Here is a 17,296-nt window from a genome sequence, read left to right on the forward strand (position 1 = left end):
CTTAAAATACTGCAAAATAAGGAAAGCTTAATTATAAACTTTTTATTTGGCCCAAATTTTAGTCGGCCCAAATTTTTAGTCGGATCTAATTTATAGGGCACTTATAGGGCCGACTAAGTTTTGGCTTTGGTTTTATATAAGAACATCCAAAATTTATTGAAACCTTACGATATTCTTAATCTTTTGAGTTTAAGCCTTAAAATGTTCTGAACATGTTCTTATCTTCACAATTTTGTGCTTGGGCAATTTAATCATATGCAAAATTTTTCAAATTTACCTTAAATTTTTATCACCGTTTCCACTTGTCAAATCCTAATCCTACCACTTCATACATCGAAAGAAGCGTATTGTAGTGTAGATCACTGGACTAGCTGTGTCATAATTAATTTTTACACCAAAAGACATATTAGTCAGCAAAACTTGTTTTTTGAATATTTCCAGTTTGGCTAATTGTGGCTAATTTACCGAACAAAACTTACCTTGTTCTGCGTTTTTTAGAAATTTTATTCTGGTCTGTATTTTTTCGAGTAAGAGAAGAAGGAAGACAACATGGCGCCTGACCATGATAGTAGTAGTATATTTCAGTACCTTTGGGAAAATGACTATTGCGACTTAAGTTTTATACCCGGGGGGACTAGGGTTGTGAGCTGACAGGGAAATACCGCCCGACTTTCGACCCTTGGACTTTTACTGAGACTAAAAAGGAGAACAAAAAGGAACATTTTGTGAATTTTAAGACCATTATTGGGACCAATCTGACCAATTTTGACCAAATTTCGATCTTTCCCGGGGTAAAAAGTTGAAATTTTCCTATTTTTCCGACCCTTAGTGGGACTGAACTTTGATTTTCTGATTTGTTCGACCCTTAGCGGGACTTTGGAAATCCAAAAAAAGGTACCCTTAAGGGCGGCACATACCGTACCCTCTATTTGCCTAAGTCCCCCCCCCCGGGGTTTATAGCAATCTTAAATCTGATTTTTGTAAAAGATCACTCGTAGGTTTTAGTATCATTTTATCATGTATTTAAGCATCAGTTTGTAAAATTTAGGGAAAAAAGGGGTACCCCAATAAGCAGCCCAATTGGGGTAACCTAATTTTTAGGAACACCCCTTAAAGGGAGAAACTAGACATACACACACAAGAAGACAGAAGACACCCCGTACATAAAAAAGGCAAATAGATTTTTTGATTTAACTAGGAAGCTATGTTTTTAACAAAAAAAGGCAATCGATGCAGTTCATAACATTAATTATAAGTCATTATAAAAAAACTAAAATCCACCAATACCACTAAAAACAAGGTTGAAAACATATCTGTTTTATCATACTGGGGTTATAGTTTCTTGAGTATAACGTAATGATTTTGAAGGGTAATATCGATCTTCGAATTGTGTCCATGGTTTAAATAATTTAATGATAAATCTTCGAAACTCTTTCATTCGTCCTGCATAAATTAAACAATTCACACAATTATTCGTAAATAAGAGTAGCATCATTGATTGTATAGCAATTAAAATTTCGTGGTTAAATTCTGGCCAGAAATTCAGATAAAGACAATATTCAAGAGTTACTTTAATAACTCGAACAGGAACTATATTAATAACGTAAACAGCCGTTAAAACTTTAATGATTTTCAAAGCTTCTTGGTTACGCTTGAAAAGCGCGTTTGATGTTTTCGGTGTCTGTTCTCTTAATGGTTTTGTGACGTCGTCCAATTTGGTTGATAATCGGTTGTATAATATTATCATAAAACCAACTGGGATAACACAGTCAATAGTGGTGTAGGCCAAACTGTAAAGTATCAGGTTATACAGTATATCTGGTAGAAGTTGATCCAACTTCGTGTATAAATACTCGATTATAAATGCAACTAACACCATGAAAAAATACGCAAATATTGTTTTAGCTTTATGATTGCTCGTACAACAGAATGGTTTTGTAATGGCTCGATAGCGGTCATATGCTACTCCGCATAGTGAGAATATAGTGACCAACATACAGACGTTTGAAGCACGTGCTAGAACAAGTGAGAAATATTTCTGATCTCGAATCACAACAAATAATGCGAAGCCACATGTGCAAGTGAATAAATCACTGATTGCTAGTAACATTATCCATATATGATACGTAATCATACCTTCGATTCTATTCTTAGTGACAAAGAATATAACAATAAGGAAATTACCCACAATTCCAAATGTGAATAGAAATATACAGAAAATGAGCATTGGGATGTCCATGATGTTTGATGCTTTAAATGTTTGATCGTTGTATATGAATGTTGAACTGTTGCTGATGAATGTAAGATTAGATGAGTTTGAAGATTCCATCATTATCTTGGTGAAAATTTCCGGAGATGATGTCCTTATTACCTTACGGTTAGGCTGTTTTGTATACCAGCTTGGTCACTGGATCTCGGCTTGTTATTAGGTCACGGCTGGTTATTCGGTCACGGTTTGATCAATAGATCACAACTTCTTCCCGGATAACGGCTTGTCCCTGGACCACGGGTTTTTACTGGAATACTGCTTGTTTCTGGGTCAATGCCTACTACTGGATGATGGCTTGATATTCAAATGGCTTGCTACTGGATGACGGTTTGATACTGGATGACGGCTTGCTACTGGATGACGGCTTGCTACTGGATGACGGCTTGCTACTGGATGACGGTTTGATACTGGATGATGGCTTGCTACTGGATGACGGCTTGCTACTGGATGACGGCTTGATACTGGATGACGGCTTGATACTGAATGACGGCTTGATATTCGAACGGCTTGTTTCTGGAATACTGCTTGCTACTGGAATACTGCTTGCTACTGGATGACGGCTTGCTACTGGATGACGGCTTGATACTGGATCAAGGCTTGCTACTGGATGACGGCTTGATACTGGATGACGACTTGATACTGGATCAAGGCTTGTTACTGGATCACGGCTTGTTACTGGATGAAGGCTTGTTACTGGATCAAGTGTTTTTTTATCTTCGAGTTTTTTTTTTTTTTTTGAGGTTCGATTGCCCCTTTTTACCTTTTGACTCCTCTTCTCACGTTGTTTTCCTAGAATGAATTAGAAAAAAACTTGCATGATACAATTTCCTTTCTTCAGAGAGCTGGCTACCCAATGAGGATTTCCTGATACTTCAGTTAAAGTTTCATGTTTTTGGTTTTTGCAATCTTCAATTTGAAATGAATTTCCTCGTGACCGAACATATTTAGATTTTGGAAAAACGTCTGAATTTTCCATATTTTCAGAATGTTTAGTCTCCAATATCAATAATCCGGAAAGGGTTTTATCTCAAATTTATTGTTATGGTGAGAAATGAGTATAAGTAGGTTTTGGGATTATATTTTTTCATTGTATTCCCACGAATTATTTTTACAAACCTTTAAAACAAATTTTTAAAAATCGAACAAAAACTTCCAAAGTCATATCTTAGTATTCTGATTCCGAGCGTTATTTATTTCTTATTCCTTCCGATGAGTCCCTTTTCTCGTATCTGTTCGAGTTGTTAGGTATTTATATATTTCATACACACTGCCCATACATTATAACGCTTTTCTTGTAAGAAAAAACAACGGAAATTAAGGAAATAATGTTTAAATAAAAAGTACTACAGTAATGTATCAAAAACAGAAAACATTGGGGTAAAATTCACTAAGTGGGGAAAATTAACACACTCTCGCAAAAAAAAAACTCGTTCAGACTCATTCAAATATTTTCATTATGTCACAGACCCGGTGGACCCCAACCCCCAAAAATTTAACCCCACTTGTAGATTGACTTTAATTTCATCTCCATTCGAAATTCAATGTAAAACCTTGAAATTCAAATTGAGATTTGACAGAAATTTCATCCCGGCTGTAGCAAAAAAAATAACCGGGTTGATGAGACAGGGATGTTTTACTGCCAGTGGCATGCAAATGTTACAATACAAGTATTAGAGTATTTTATTCCCCAAATTTCATGCCTTCACGCTTCCAAATGTTCATACTCGACAACTATCTTCTCTATAACTGTAGAAATCATTGCTAGAGCACGGCGTTTCCTATCGGAAATACACAAAAAAAACTGTAGTTTGAACCCTGTTTGTTACTTAGGATAGTAAACTCCGGCCTTTTCGGGTGTCTCCGAAAGAAAAAAATAACAAAATCTTGAGAGTGAAAAAAAATTGCCCATAAATATAAAGAGAAGTTTTCTTCTTCTTGTTTATAATTTAGAGATCCATCTTTTGGTCATGAAAGCTGATTTAGGTATTTTTCATCGTCGCCTATTTAAATACACATGATAATAAATCCTTGTGCTTTTACAGTTATGGTCAGTTGTTTATCAGTTTTTCAATCTTTCTTCAATTTTATTTTTTTCTTTACATTTCTGTATTCCTCTTCCCCCTCTTTCCTTTCTAGCTTTTGTAGTAGCACTTCACAAACATTATGCATGATGTTATCCCACTGTAAGAACATTTTTAGGCTTAAATCTCAAAATTAAGAACATCCGAAGGCTTCAATAATTTTGGATGAACGTATTAAAAAAAGTGTAGACGGGTTGGGGAACTATCAAATTTTGGAGAAAAGCTTTTGGGAGATGCCGAAGGAGCTAAAGATGAAACTCCAATCTGGAAAGCGTAATCCGTGTGGTTTCAGCACAAACATAAAAAATTTATCCAGATTTGGATAGTATATGTCACGTGAAATCAAAGAATGTGCTAGATTCAATCCTTCATTCTAAACGCGGTGCAAATTTCAAGACTTTTGTTTACTTGAGAAAGGTTGTTCTAGGTGCAGATGTATATAATCTGTAAATAATCTTATTATGAAAGGGATGATCATATTGCAGAAATACCCTATTCTTATAGTAGTTTGTTCTTATAAGAAAACGTGTATTTGAAATCACTATTAAACAAGGAATACTAAAAAAGAAACAAAAAGTACTACAGGGTGTCCCTAATTAAAGTATCGAGTCGAAACACAACTATGAGTAGAAAGTTTTATGTGCGTGTTCACAAAATTGTATTTTAAGCTCTCCCTCTTTTTTCTTTGTCATTACGATTAATTTATACGTTGTAACTACCTTTTGTAATAAGCCTGTGTGATGTAGAACGTTCTTATATTTTAGCGATAACACACACAAACTTTTCTACTCAATCGCATGTTCAAACTCGATACTTTAATTAGGGACACCCTGTAGTATTTCATTACCTTATTTTTTTCAAGTGTTATTGATTCCCTTGTTGCTGTAAATTGTCTTTTCAGTTTCCTTCACTTTCTGCCAGCTCTGTGTTCCCTGCTGGGATCTTCAATTTCAAAAATGTGTGTGATTGGCATTCAAAATACCTCTTTTTATGTAGTTCAAACAGGGATTACTGCAGGTGTTTACCATACATACATCTTAAAAACAATAAAGTGTTTGTTTGTTTTTTTCTTTTCATATTTTTTTCACTATTTTCTTGTGACAAGCTGCATTGTTGAAATATATAAACCTTTTTTGGGTTTTATTCTTTGAAGAAAGATATTTGTTATTCGTTCGTTTTTTATAAAAACAAACTATATAAGAATATAAGGCTTCGATGGACAAAGTATCATGGACTGAATAAGAACATTTTAAGGCTTTGTGCGGATTCAAAACGCCCGATTTCTTAAGAAAATGGACAAAAATACTCACATAATGGTGAAATTAAGAACATGTCAAGAACATTTTTAGGCTTGCAACACAAAAAGCTAAGAACATCCAAAGGTTTTTAGATTTTCTTATAAAAAAGATGTATGGATTATTCTTTGTTTTTTCTCTTTTTCCCTTAATATATTCCAGGGGAACACTTATACGGGCCCTTATACCATTTTCAATTAGAGTACCCTAATCAAGTTCGAAAAAAGAAGACGTTCGTCTAACATCCGATAAACATCCATTATATGGACGTTAAATCAAGGTTCTGTGAAAGCTGGGAATCTAATAGACTAGCAAACTAGTCAATAGACTAGCAAACTAGTCTGTTAATTAATCATGTCATAGCTTCTTCGTAAAAGTGAAAGACACAAATATACTTTTTTCGGATCTGCAATGTGGGAATAGTATCAGGACCTGCATACAACCTAGTAGGGTTGGGCATGGGTGTGGTTTGGGTGTGGTAATGTATTAGATTAGCCAGGAATTGCGGGTTATTATCAGTTATTGGTTAGGGTTGGAGCTTGAAAGAAGCACTCCTTTGCGATTTTCTCTTAATATTATATAGTTTGTAGTTTGTACAATATAACTAGCCGTTAAAAACAGTCTTCTGGCGTGGATCCGAGGCGCAGTGGTTAGGGTGTTGGGTTTCTGATCAGCGGTACTTTGTTATTATTTGTTTATTTCATTTATTTCAACTTAGTTTACCATAGATAAATACCTAATTTACACCATGCATGTAGATTACATAGATCTAAAAGTTTAAGCCTTAAGCAAACTAGATTTAAACGTGGAAATATCTTTGGAATTCTTAAGCTCATATGAAAGCTTATTCCACAAGATACTAGCTCGAAATGGGAAAGAGTTAAAGCCATGGCGTACCGTCAAGACTTTTTTACGGACTGAAAGAAGATTTTTCGGGACGGGAACAGCCATGACATTACCATGGCATGAAGACAGAATTTCCAACATTCTGAGATTTTGCATTTAGTGGGCGAATCCTACCAGTGGCGATATTTCGGTAAATCGGTCAATCAGTTAAAAAACATAGAAAATAACTCACAAAGTCTCAGAAAGTCAGAAAAACTGCAAACTAGAGACTTAAATGTACGAAATAAGTCCAGATGTTCCTCGCTTTTACGAAGAAGCCACGATCCATTGTGACATACACGGAAAGATCTATAATATTGAAAAAATATCATGTACTAAAACACGAATCTTACGAAATAGGCTAATTCCGAAAAGAATTGTTCTCAATCATATTGACGAGGAGGGCTAGCATAATCGCATTTCCCGCGCGATTTCCCTCATGGAACAGATGGCTCATACTGTTTTTTTGCACGTGATGCAAGTTTAGCTAAATTTTTGCCGAATTTATTTAAGAGGGGATAAGGAAAGGATTTGTTCCCTCGAATTCACGACATTTGGTTTTGATAACCTTATATGGTTATACTATAAAGGGCTAGACCTAGCTTACCATCTGGGTTTGAGCAGAATCCCTCAAAATAACAATTTTGGAAAGCTCAGATTTAATTTAAGCAATTGCTCAAGGGTGGGGGATATCCTAGAGCTATACTTTTTTTTTGCACATTTGATTTGAAGTTATGTTATGAAATTCTGTCTGAGTGACCTTCACCGACTCTTTCAGCACTAAAGCTAAGGAGATAAAATATTTTTGTATGAAAAGAAGGGTCGCTATGAGGCAGTCAGCAAACCATTTCTCGAAAAAGAAAACGAAAATATTTTTCCAAACTTTGCGAAAAAAATGACCCTGGGAAATGAAATTCCCAAAATGTTGATTCTCAAAATTTCCCACTTTTTTTTCCAAATTCCCCCAAAAACGTACCCTGCGAGGGATTGATTTTTAGATTTCGGTTTTTTGCGATCATGGAGGATCTTGGGGGTAAAAACAGTATCCTAACCAGGGGCACATACTCGTACCCCCGGGTTTCTTTTTAATAAGTTGAATATAAGAGAATAAGTTTTTTAGTACATTAACCCGGTGGGGGGGGGGGTTCAATCAAGGTAAATGATTTACCAGACGTGCGGCATTTAAGGGTCAGTTTTTCAATTGTTAACTATAGTGCACCATAAAGGTATGTTTTGACCAGTGTTAAAAGGGGTTGTTTTTTTGGTTCATTTTTGAATCTACTGAAACTTAACCCTTTTTCGTTTGTCATACTTTTTTTGAGGTAAGGGTCAGTTACCCTTTTCCTTAATACTTAAATAACAACACATGAAAGTAAAGTTTCAGAGCGTGTTAACTTTCACATACGTCACATACGTTTCTCGTTCGTGAAATCTTTTTTCTCGCATGCCCTCTTCCACAAGGTAACGCACTTAGCTTTGTTGTTCATTAAAAAACTATTCAAATATAGTTTGTTCGAATTTTGCAATAGGTAGCAAACTTTCGTACTATGACCATATTTGACCTATTACTTGATGCTTGAACCACTTTGAAAGTAAAGTTTATACAACCTGTCCATTTTCATTGGGATTTTTGTTGATGACCTTTAGAGCCTTTTGTTTTAAGCGAAAACCTTTTCTTTTCACTACAAAAAACTAATGTCAGTCAAGTGTGCTTGTAGACAAACTTTGATGTTAGATGATAGTGCGGCCGGGGGGGGGGGGGCACTTGATTTCTAAACGACAGCATCGCCGCCAGCCAATATAAATCGGACCCTTACAGTGCCGCTCTTCTTGAGCAGTGAAAAGGTATACCCTTACGGTGCATTTTACCGAACGTTTCTCGCCCTTACAGTTTAGTTTGATTGCATATCTTACTTTGCAAAAAGCCATACAAAAATCAGCCTGAGATGTCGATGTTATGTACAGATCAAAATGGGTGCGAGTCACAACTATAAATAGGTACATCAGATTTTTACTGTCAGTCTTGCAATTCAGCAGTCGAAAACACACCCTTACAATGTATCCAGCTAAAAGAGGACCCTTTTAGTGCACTCTATCAAAAGTAAACCCTTACAGTGCATTTCTAGGGTCTCGAAAAACCTACTCTTAAGAGTGGTGCATGCCGTTGGACGGATCATATGAGGGGGGGGGGTACTAGGGCAAGATGGGTTACGGGGATGCTCCGCTGGTCAGGGTACCTCTTTTAACCTCCACAAGTCCTAGTTAGGATCGCAAAAACATCAAAATAGAAAAATCAGTCCCTCGTATGGTGTCTATTTTTGGAAAATTTGGGGAAAAAGTAGAAAATTTGAGGGTCACTTTTTTCGCAAATTTCGAGTCCCACATAGGGTCCATTTTTCGAACCTCAGCGGAGCACCCCCGTCGGTCGACAAGGGTAGTACTCCCATCCCCCGGGATGAGTACCCCCTCTCCCGGGGATAGTGGAAAAAGGAATAGACTTGAGTCTCCATAACTCGAACCTCTACTACTCGAACAAGTTTTCTTATCCCTTCATTTAACAATGCCTTATGAAACTTACTTAAATCGAAAAGGTTTGCGTTCCCCGCGCGTATTCGAGTACAATTTCAGTGGCACCATTGCTTATTTCAAGATACCTCGCCATTAAAGCTATGACTTTGGTACCGAGTGCAAAATTATTAGTTTGTGCAACAAATCTCAAACAGATCGAAATGTAACTAAAATCAAATTTCAAACGTCAATCTTATATATTGATTAAAAGAACAACGAAGGAGAACCAAAGTTACCAAACTAGGTATAAAAGTTGGGGAGCAACACTTCTCCGTTGTGGTGTTGTGTTTTTGAACCCATTGCAAAATGTTTTGTTTGATCTAAAACTAATGTTTATTTTATGTCTCGAAATATAAAGTGGATATATTTGTGCAAATCTATCTAATACCCTTTTCCTGATTTATACATTTGCAGGAGGAATGAGCTATAAAAAGGTTATAGTAGCATTGTAATGCAGACAGTTTGGAGGGATTTTAGTTTAACTTTCTATATTTTACTCCTGGAAAAGACGCTGTGAGCAGAACGGAAAGCCCGGATGTGGGTGAACGATAAGGGAAACCAGGTGTATAAGTTTTGGCATTTGTTTATTGGCTAACCACTCCTATACAAATAATTCTTGGGATAAAATATTTCCCATGTTTGACAATAATTATAGTGTATAAAATGGCCGCCTGCAATCATGCTCACAAGCCTTGAAGGGAGGGAGGGAGGGAAAAATTTTCTCTGTCTTCACTGTAAGAGCTTCGTTGCGAAAGGAGGATCGTACTCTAAGTCATAGCTCTAAACCACCTCTCGAGATTCTACCGAACAGGGCAAATACGACGGGTGCGTACTACAAGCGGACGGCCTACTAAAGCCACTCTAGCTAGATGCGCTGAAGGGAGTGGTGTCGTAACAAAATAAAAGTCAAACTAAAACTTAACCTCTTAAATTATCAATTATTTCTTAATCTAGTTTTTGCTATTATACGAAGAAGTACTATGTCGTAGACTAGAAGTGAATCTCGTCTGTATTCAAAATTTGAAGCAGTTGTGTGACCGCGTGTCTACTCAGATACTTCTCTGTATACAGACCCAGTACATCTACGGCTAATTTCAAAATTTATTACCATAGAGGGTCTGGTTCTCATTTGAGATTTTTGAAACCGACCGCTGCGATGGAGTGTTGGTGAGAGAGGGAAGACGATAAGAGAAGTGCTGGAACCTACACAGAAAAAAAGCAAAGGGAGTGCTAACTGGAAAATATTGAATATATTCACTTCCAGCCTTCGGTTATACTTCATTTATATTATCTGTCTGGTTTACCGCCTGTCGTCTTTCTTGAGCAATTTGATTATAGAGTTTGGAGATTTGACCATGCATAAATTATTAAATAAATGCTTGTGCCTTGCATAGAATTTTCAAACAATCTAGGAAAACAAGAAATTTATACGCTGGGGTGGTTTCAATGAAGTATAAGCCCGAAGGGCTAGAATCGAATATCCTTGAATATAATATACCACTCGAAACAGAGAAATCGTCAAATCCAATCTGTATAATAAAAACGGCGCATATTTTAAGGCTTGCCTGAGAAAGGTTAAATATTCGATTCTACATGATTCTAGCCACTCGGGCTTCTTCATTGGGTGTTTTTTAGTCTAAATTACCAGACTAAGGTGACATTTGTGATTGGATCATCTGAAAGCATTCTGAGATTAATTTTTTTCTTAATTTATTCATAAAAATCCCAAAACATTAACTTGAAACAAATTCTCATATTATAGCAATTTGAAGAAATTTACCATGCTACATCGTATATCCACACCAATTCTGGTGGCCATTCTTTTATATCATGGATACCAATATTACCAAGACCAGAATTTGCGCAAGAGTGTACAGAACTATGCATCGATGAGGAACAAAGAGCAACCAAAAACTGACCATAGCGCTAAAATGATTACACCAGGTATTATTACTTCCCTTATTGAAATGAAGGTAAGTTTTTCAAAAAAAACTTACTAATTAAACTTTTGAGAACTACACCTCTACCTCTACCTCTAGAGCGCTAGATCTAGTTTCCCTCCAAAACTTGATGATGATGATGTAGCACAGGTAGACGTTAATTTTGAGCACTGCAATAGCGGATATAGCTTGGTCCAGGGGTATATAAAGGTCAGTGGGTCTCCCAAGCGGTTTTCGTGATGGTGTGATGTGATAGGGACCTTTTTCTTGCGTAATTGTGTGATTTGGAAATTTTTTTGTCGTGATTGCGTGATCAGAGGTCAAAACGTCATCGTAATTTGAAAGATTTTCGAGCCGTGATGCGTGATTTAAACTTTTTCAAAGGGATACGTGACTATCCAAAATTTTTGCTGATTTTTCGGGATCGTGATTGAAGTCAAAGAATTGCGTCATATCGTTCGTGATCAGACTTACCACTGTCCGTTAACAAACCCATAAACCTTATTCCATGACTCGAAAGTTTCAACAAAATATTTTCATTTCTTTACTTTTCTTGAAGGTGTGCACAAAGTGAATGAGGAGATTTACGTAGCTGTTGGATACGCTCTCGGTAATTCCATAATGTTGATCGGTGATGATGGAGTTGTTATCATAGACACAACGGAATCACTGGCCAAAGGAAAAATCATTGCCGAAGCCTTTAGAAATATCACTGATAAACCAGTCAAAGGTGTAATCTACACTCATAATCATTTGGATCATGTGGTTGGTACCGAATCATTTCTGAACGTTCTAAATGGTAGTAAAGATGTGGAGATTTGGGCACATCATACGTTTCTTGATATATATTTCCAAAGCACTGCACGAGTTGGAAAAGCACATGCTGTTCGAGCATTCCACCAATTCGGTGTGTTTCTTGATGATGATTTCATATCAGGTGGTATCGGTGTTCGCTTAACCATAGACAAGAATCTCAACTTTGTTTTTCAGCCTCCGAACCGTGTTTTAAGGCAGAGCCGACAGACCATACAAATAGCTGGAATGTCTCTAGATTTAATACATGTTCCAGGTGAAACAGATGATACTATATGTGTTTATTGGCCAAAACACGAAGCTCTACTAGGTACTGATAACTTGTATGAGGCTTTCCCAAACCTGTATGCGATCAGGGGTACACCATTTCGAAGCTTAAAACAATGGTATGAATCTTTGGACACAATGAGAGCTTTAGAACCAGAATATTTTGTGATGAGTCATCATATGCCACTCATTGGTAAAAAATTGGTTGCAAATCAGATGCGGATTTATCGTGATGCTGTACAGTTGGTACATGATCAAACAGTCCGTTACATCAATCAGAATCTCCATCCTGACGACATTGCATCCAGAATCAAGTTACCTAAGCATGTGCAAGGGAACGCATATCTTCAAGAGATTTACGGGACGGTGAAATGGTCTTCTAAAGGACTGTTTGCAGGCTATATGGGATGGTTTAGTGGGGATATTACAGAATTAGATCCATTACTACCAATGGAAAGAGCTGAACGAATTGTTAAGCTGGCTGGGGGACTAGACAATATTGCCAAAGAAGCGTCCAAGGCGCTTGAAGATAATGATCCACAGTGGGCCCTCTTTTTAGCTGACTCAGCTCACAAGGTATTCCCAAATGACCAGAAAGTAAAAGAAGTCAAATCAAAAGCTTTAATCGATATGTCCAATCGCCAAACGTCTCACAATGGGTATAACTATTATCGCACTGTCTCGCTCACAACTCTTGGTAAAGCTACCGTCAAATCCAGTGATAAATCAAAGAAAGCTATAATCAATTCTTGCAGTATTCCTCAACTATTTCACTTGCTGTCATTAAGGTTCAAAGCAGAAGATGAGTCATGCGCTACTATGGATAAAATGGTGAAGTTTATTTTTCCTGATGTTAAACAAGAGATCAGATTCCATGTCCGAAATGGTGTAGTTGATTTGAGTGGTCTTCAATTCAGAGAGGAAGATGATTTAAAGGTCACTGTTGATTCGATTGTTTGGCGAGCTCTCATGACTGGTGAATGGAAAACCAGTATATTAGCTGAACCCTCTATTTTTGATTTAAAAGAACTGATGGGTTGCTTTGAAAGGGATTAAAGCATACATGCAGGATTTTTTATTGATTTCAAGAAACTATGTGCATTTTCTTACTTGTTTTATTTTTTTGGTACATGAGATTCTAATTAAACCTCACTGCGAAATGTTATGTTTTTCCCCATCTCCACTGAATTTTCTGACAATGGAATTTAAATACTCAGTCATAAAAAAATATGGGAATATCAATTCCCATCGAGTTTCAATCTGTTTTTTTTTTACCCCCTCTGGCTGAAAGAAATCGTACCAGGTCTGTGAGAAGGGGGTTTTGAATGACGCACCAATGGCACCCTTTTGACATGCTGGAATTCTCCAACAATTCTAATAAATCTCTAGGCATGGGTTTTAATTCCACCCTTACTTTAAAGACTAGGGATTTAAAGTATAGGTTTAAATCAGAGTTTAAGTTTATTTCGGCATTATGCGCCCTCCGCCCTCCGCCCTCCGCCCTCCGCCCTGAAAAAGCAAGTAAAACATTTAGTTTAATTTTATCATGACTGTATATTTTTGAAGAGATTCGAATAGATTATTATGTATTTTAAAACAGATCATTTTCATTCAATAAATTTACCATCGAACTTAATTATCGAACTTTTGCCTTATTTTGACGATTTTATATATTCGAATTAAACACGACAAAAAACCGACCATATAAGCTACGCCTAAGATTACTTTCTTTGGTTACTTCGCAAGCTTTTTTGCATTTTCGATAACATTCGAACAAAAAAGTCTTTACCTAATTTGGACTGAATTTCAAAGTTTGTTTTAACTCGGGAAAGCACCACTTCTTTCTCTGGATTTCTCTACTTTACCCTTGACTCGTCTCTTAGATTAAGCAGACATACATCAAGTACCATTTTGTTAGTCCTTGATATGTCCAGATTGGAGCACAACCTTGCCAACTATAACCGAATGCTCTATCTACATTTGCTTTACTTGAAAAGTAGATGTACCTTTACCCAGATTAACACATGTCATATAAGGGAAATCGGGCGACATTATACTCAGATACAAGAGTGTATCTATCATCGTGCTGTTTGGAGTATCACAATGACTGGCTGTCAAGGTGAAATAATCTTTATGCTTTTGCAGTCACAGTTAGTATTTCATATAAAGTACAAGAAAATATACTAACGAAAGTGTTGTGTGGACACGAGGGGGGGGCACAGCATGTGTCACCCTTAAGGGTAGCCCTGGTAAAAATTCTTGATAAGATCTGAAAAGATCGTTGAAGATCTTTCAAGATCTTTCACAAGTAAGAATCTTATAAAATCTTTGTAAGATCTTACAACGATTCTTAGGCAATCTTGAAAATTTCTTCCCACAAAAAGATCTTGTAAAGAAATCGCTAATAATTGTCAAGATTCTTCCCGCGTATTTATAGTAAGATAATTATTATTTCTTATTAAGTTCTTAAGTAGAATCTTACGAAATCTTAAGCCATTAAATATTTTAAGATTCTTTGCGTAACTTGTAAAGTTTTTATAAAGAGACTTTCCAAATCTTAACTAACTATTATGTACAAAGAAGCTTTAAGAATCTTAGTGGTTCTTATCAAGTTTGGGTTAAGAATCTTAGAAACACGTAAATTTCGGGTTATGATTGTTTTTCATAAGAAGGAGTCTTTAGACTCAAGGAGAGCAATCTCTAAGGATAGTATTTACGAAGCAGTTTTTGGTCAGCCTCGAAATACGATAAGTGGTTTTTCTTTTGTGTGTTTGTTATCATTGACTGTATTAGTGAAATAGTTGATTAATGGGAAGTATTCACGAGGTCATCAGTTGAATGTTGTCACTCGAGCGAAGCTTTCGGCCCTTATTCAATAACTGAACGGGGATAGTAGTAAGATCTCGTCAGCGACCGTAGTGCAGTGGTAGAGCATCCGTTTACGGTGCACAAGGTTGTGGGTTCAACCCCCAGCCGGGTCATACCAAGGATTTCCAAAATGGTACTTGATGCCTCTCTGCTTGATGCTCAGCAATTAAGAGAATGATTAAGGGTAAGCGGAGCAATCCCTCCCTTCAGGTAGATAGCTATCGAAAGAGGAGCCTTTGGGTAACCTCCGACTTACTTTTACTTAAGATTTCATCAAGATCTTGAATCACTGTAAGGGACAAGAATCCTATTCAAAACTTATAAAAGAGTCTTATCAGATCGTTAAAGATCTTGAAAGATCTTGGCACGTTCGTAGTAAGAAAATGAAAAAGAATAAGCAAAGTTTCTTGATAAGATCTTTTCAAGAACTTTTCAAGAATTTTTACCAGGGAGGTTTTTTGAGACCCTCGAAATGCACTGTAAGAGTGTACTTTTGATAGAGTGTACTACAAGGGTCTTTTTTTAGCTAGATACACTGTAAGGGTGTGTTTGGAAACTGCTGAATTGCAAGTCTGACAGTAAAAATCTCTTTATAGTTTTGCCTCACCTATTTTGATTTGTTTTACACACTATGTCGACATCTCCAGGCTCATTTTCAGGTGGCTTCAACAAAATAAGATATGAAATCAAACTACACTGTAAGGGTCCGATTTTGAAAGCCTTTTTTGGTGGCACATGCCGTCGTTTAGACATCGGGTGTGTGGGGCATGACGCTACACCAAGTGCGCTCGCATAAGAACAATTTTCAGTGTAAAGGTAGAGCATTAGGCTATGTTGCGTCAGATCGTAGGTTCAACCCCTAGCCGAATCATTTGAAACATTTCTAAAAATGTATTGATGCCTCTCTGCTTGATGCTCAGCCATTAAGAGAAGGATCAAAAGGGTAAGTGGAGCAATCCAGTGAGAAAGAGCTATTGAAAAAGGAGCCTTCGGGTCGCCTCCGACTGCGTTCGCAACTTATTATAACCTTTTTTGCCTAAAGAAAAGATTACATCATAAAAAAGTCTCGTGCGAACAAAAAGAAAAGATGAAGGAAGTTCAACTTTTTTAAACCGTTACGTCAATTTTGACCAAATTTTGAATTGCTGCGTGAATATGGAAACCGGCCTTAAGGGGCCGTCCACATAGTACGTACGCACTAAGGGGGAGAGGGGGGGCTTCTCGAAAGCGTATACTTGCATACTGGGGGAGGGGAGGGGTCAAAGGAAAATGTACGTGCACTGAGAAAATTTTTGTTTTTTTGTTGATTTTTACATACGCTTCTTATACGCATCAAGGAAAAGAAAAAGTTTCTTAATAAACATTGAGTTTCATGTATGGATTAAAGGTCCGAACCAAATGATTTGAAATTTTCTTCAACCGAGGGGGGGGGGGAATGAATGAAGAAGTACGTACTTACCAGGGGGGTTAGCCATTTGTGTACGCTTGCGTACAGGGAGGAGGGGTACTCGATTTTCGATATTTTAGTGCGTACGCACTATGTGGACGACCCTTTAGGATGATGTTGAATTAGAATCTATTCGGAATGTTTTTTTTTCAATAATTCTTATTTAATTCTAAACTTTCAGAAATTAAAAAAAATAGGCAAGACTGAGACAGAAGCAACCACTGCTCATATACATGTTTTTCTATAACCATTGCACTCATAAGGAAATCTATGGCTCAGATATAGCAAAATTTAAGCATATGCTAAGCATTACCATGAGGGTGTATTTTCGGATTTTCGGAATCTCCCTAACATTTGACTATTATATTATAAGTATCCTTCAAGCATTTTTCAGCCCTGTCAATCTCTCGATATAAGCATCACCGAGCCTGTTTTGGATTTTTGTATGCTTATAAAAAACCATGTAAATGCGTGAAAATTATGACTTACATATCTTTTTTATTTGACTCATTCCTATAAGTGAGAGGCAAAGACTTCTTTTCACATTCTTTATCTTCAATGATGTTTTAAAAGCTTTTAAAAATGTTGCTGTTTCTACTAATTACCGGAATTTAAACTTCAGTGTACCATTTTTGGATATTTTAAAGTGCGTTCCTTATTTTATTACTATATTTAGGCATGATTGGATGTAAAAGGGAAGTAAAGGGGGAATAACAAATCATCATTAGATACGATTTTTGAAATTTCGACAATATATCCACTGGTTCTGAGTTCAGAATATTTAGTTTAGAAGCGAATGATTAGAAACATAGATATTTTCAAAAATGTTGTCTCGATGACTAACATAGCAGTCATAAACTCGA

General features: G+C 36.6%; 3 protein-coding genes across 3 annotated transcripts; 1 reads left to right on the plus strand and 2 right to left on the minus strand.

Annotated features, from left to right (window-relative positions):
* Positions 1-1,321: 1,321 nt before the first annotated feature.
* On the minus strand, positions 1,322-2,110 carry LOC136799022 (galanin-like G-protein coupled receptor npr-9). Its single transcript, XM_067055702.1, has one exon. It carries the CDS (start codon positions 2,108-2,110, stop codon positions 1,322-1,324), a length of 789 nt encoding a protein of 262 aa, XP_066911803.1.
* Positions 2,111-2,549: 439 nt separating this feature from the next.
* LOC136799023 (uncharacterized) lies at positions 2,550-3,431 on the minus strand. The gene is made up of 2 exons (XM_067055703.1): positions 3,386-3,431; positions 2,550-3,058 (listed from the first exon to the last, which is right to left on the minus strand). Exons 1-2 carry the CDS (start codon positions 3,429-3,431, stop codon positions 2,550-2,552), a joined length of 555 nt encoding a protein of 184 aa, XP_066911804.1.
* A 7,431-nt stretch (positions 3,432-10,862) lies between these two features.
* On the plus strand, positions 10,863-13,754 carry LOC136799063 (linear primary-alkylsulfatase-like). Its single transcript, XM_067055741.1, has 2 exons — positions 10,863-11,042; positions 11,598-13,754. The coding sequence occupies exons 1-2, from the start codon at positions 10,880-10,882 to the stop codon at positions 13,172-13,174; spliced, it is 1,740 nt and encodes a 579-aa protein (XP_066911842.1). The 5' UTR covers positions 10,863-10,879; the 3' UTR covers positions 13,175-13,754.
* The last annotated feature ends 3,542 nt before the right edge of the window (positions 13,755-17,296 follow it).

This window comes from Clytia hemisphaerica, unplaced genomic scaffold (genome assembly GCF_902728285.1).
Source record: "Clytia hemisphaerica strain Z4C2 unplaced genomic scaffold, Clytia hemisphaerica genome assembly, whole genome shotgun sequence".
In the NCBI taxonomy this organism is placed as follows: domain Eukaryota; kingdom Metazoa; phylum Cnidaria; class Hydrozoa; order Leptothecata; family Clytiidae; genus Clytia; species Clytia hemisphaerica.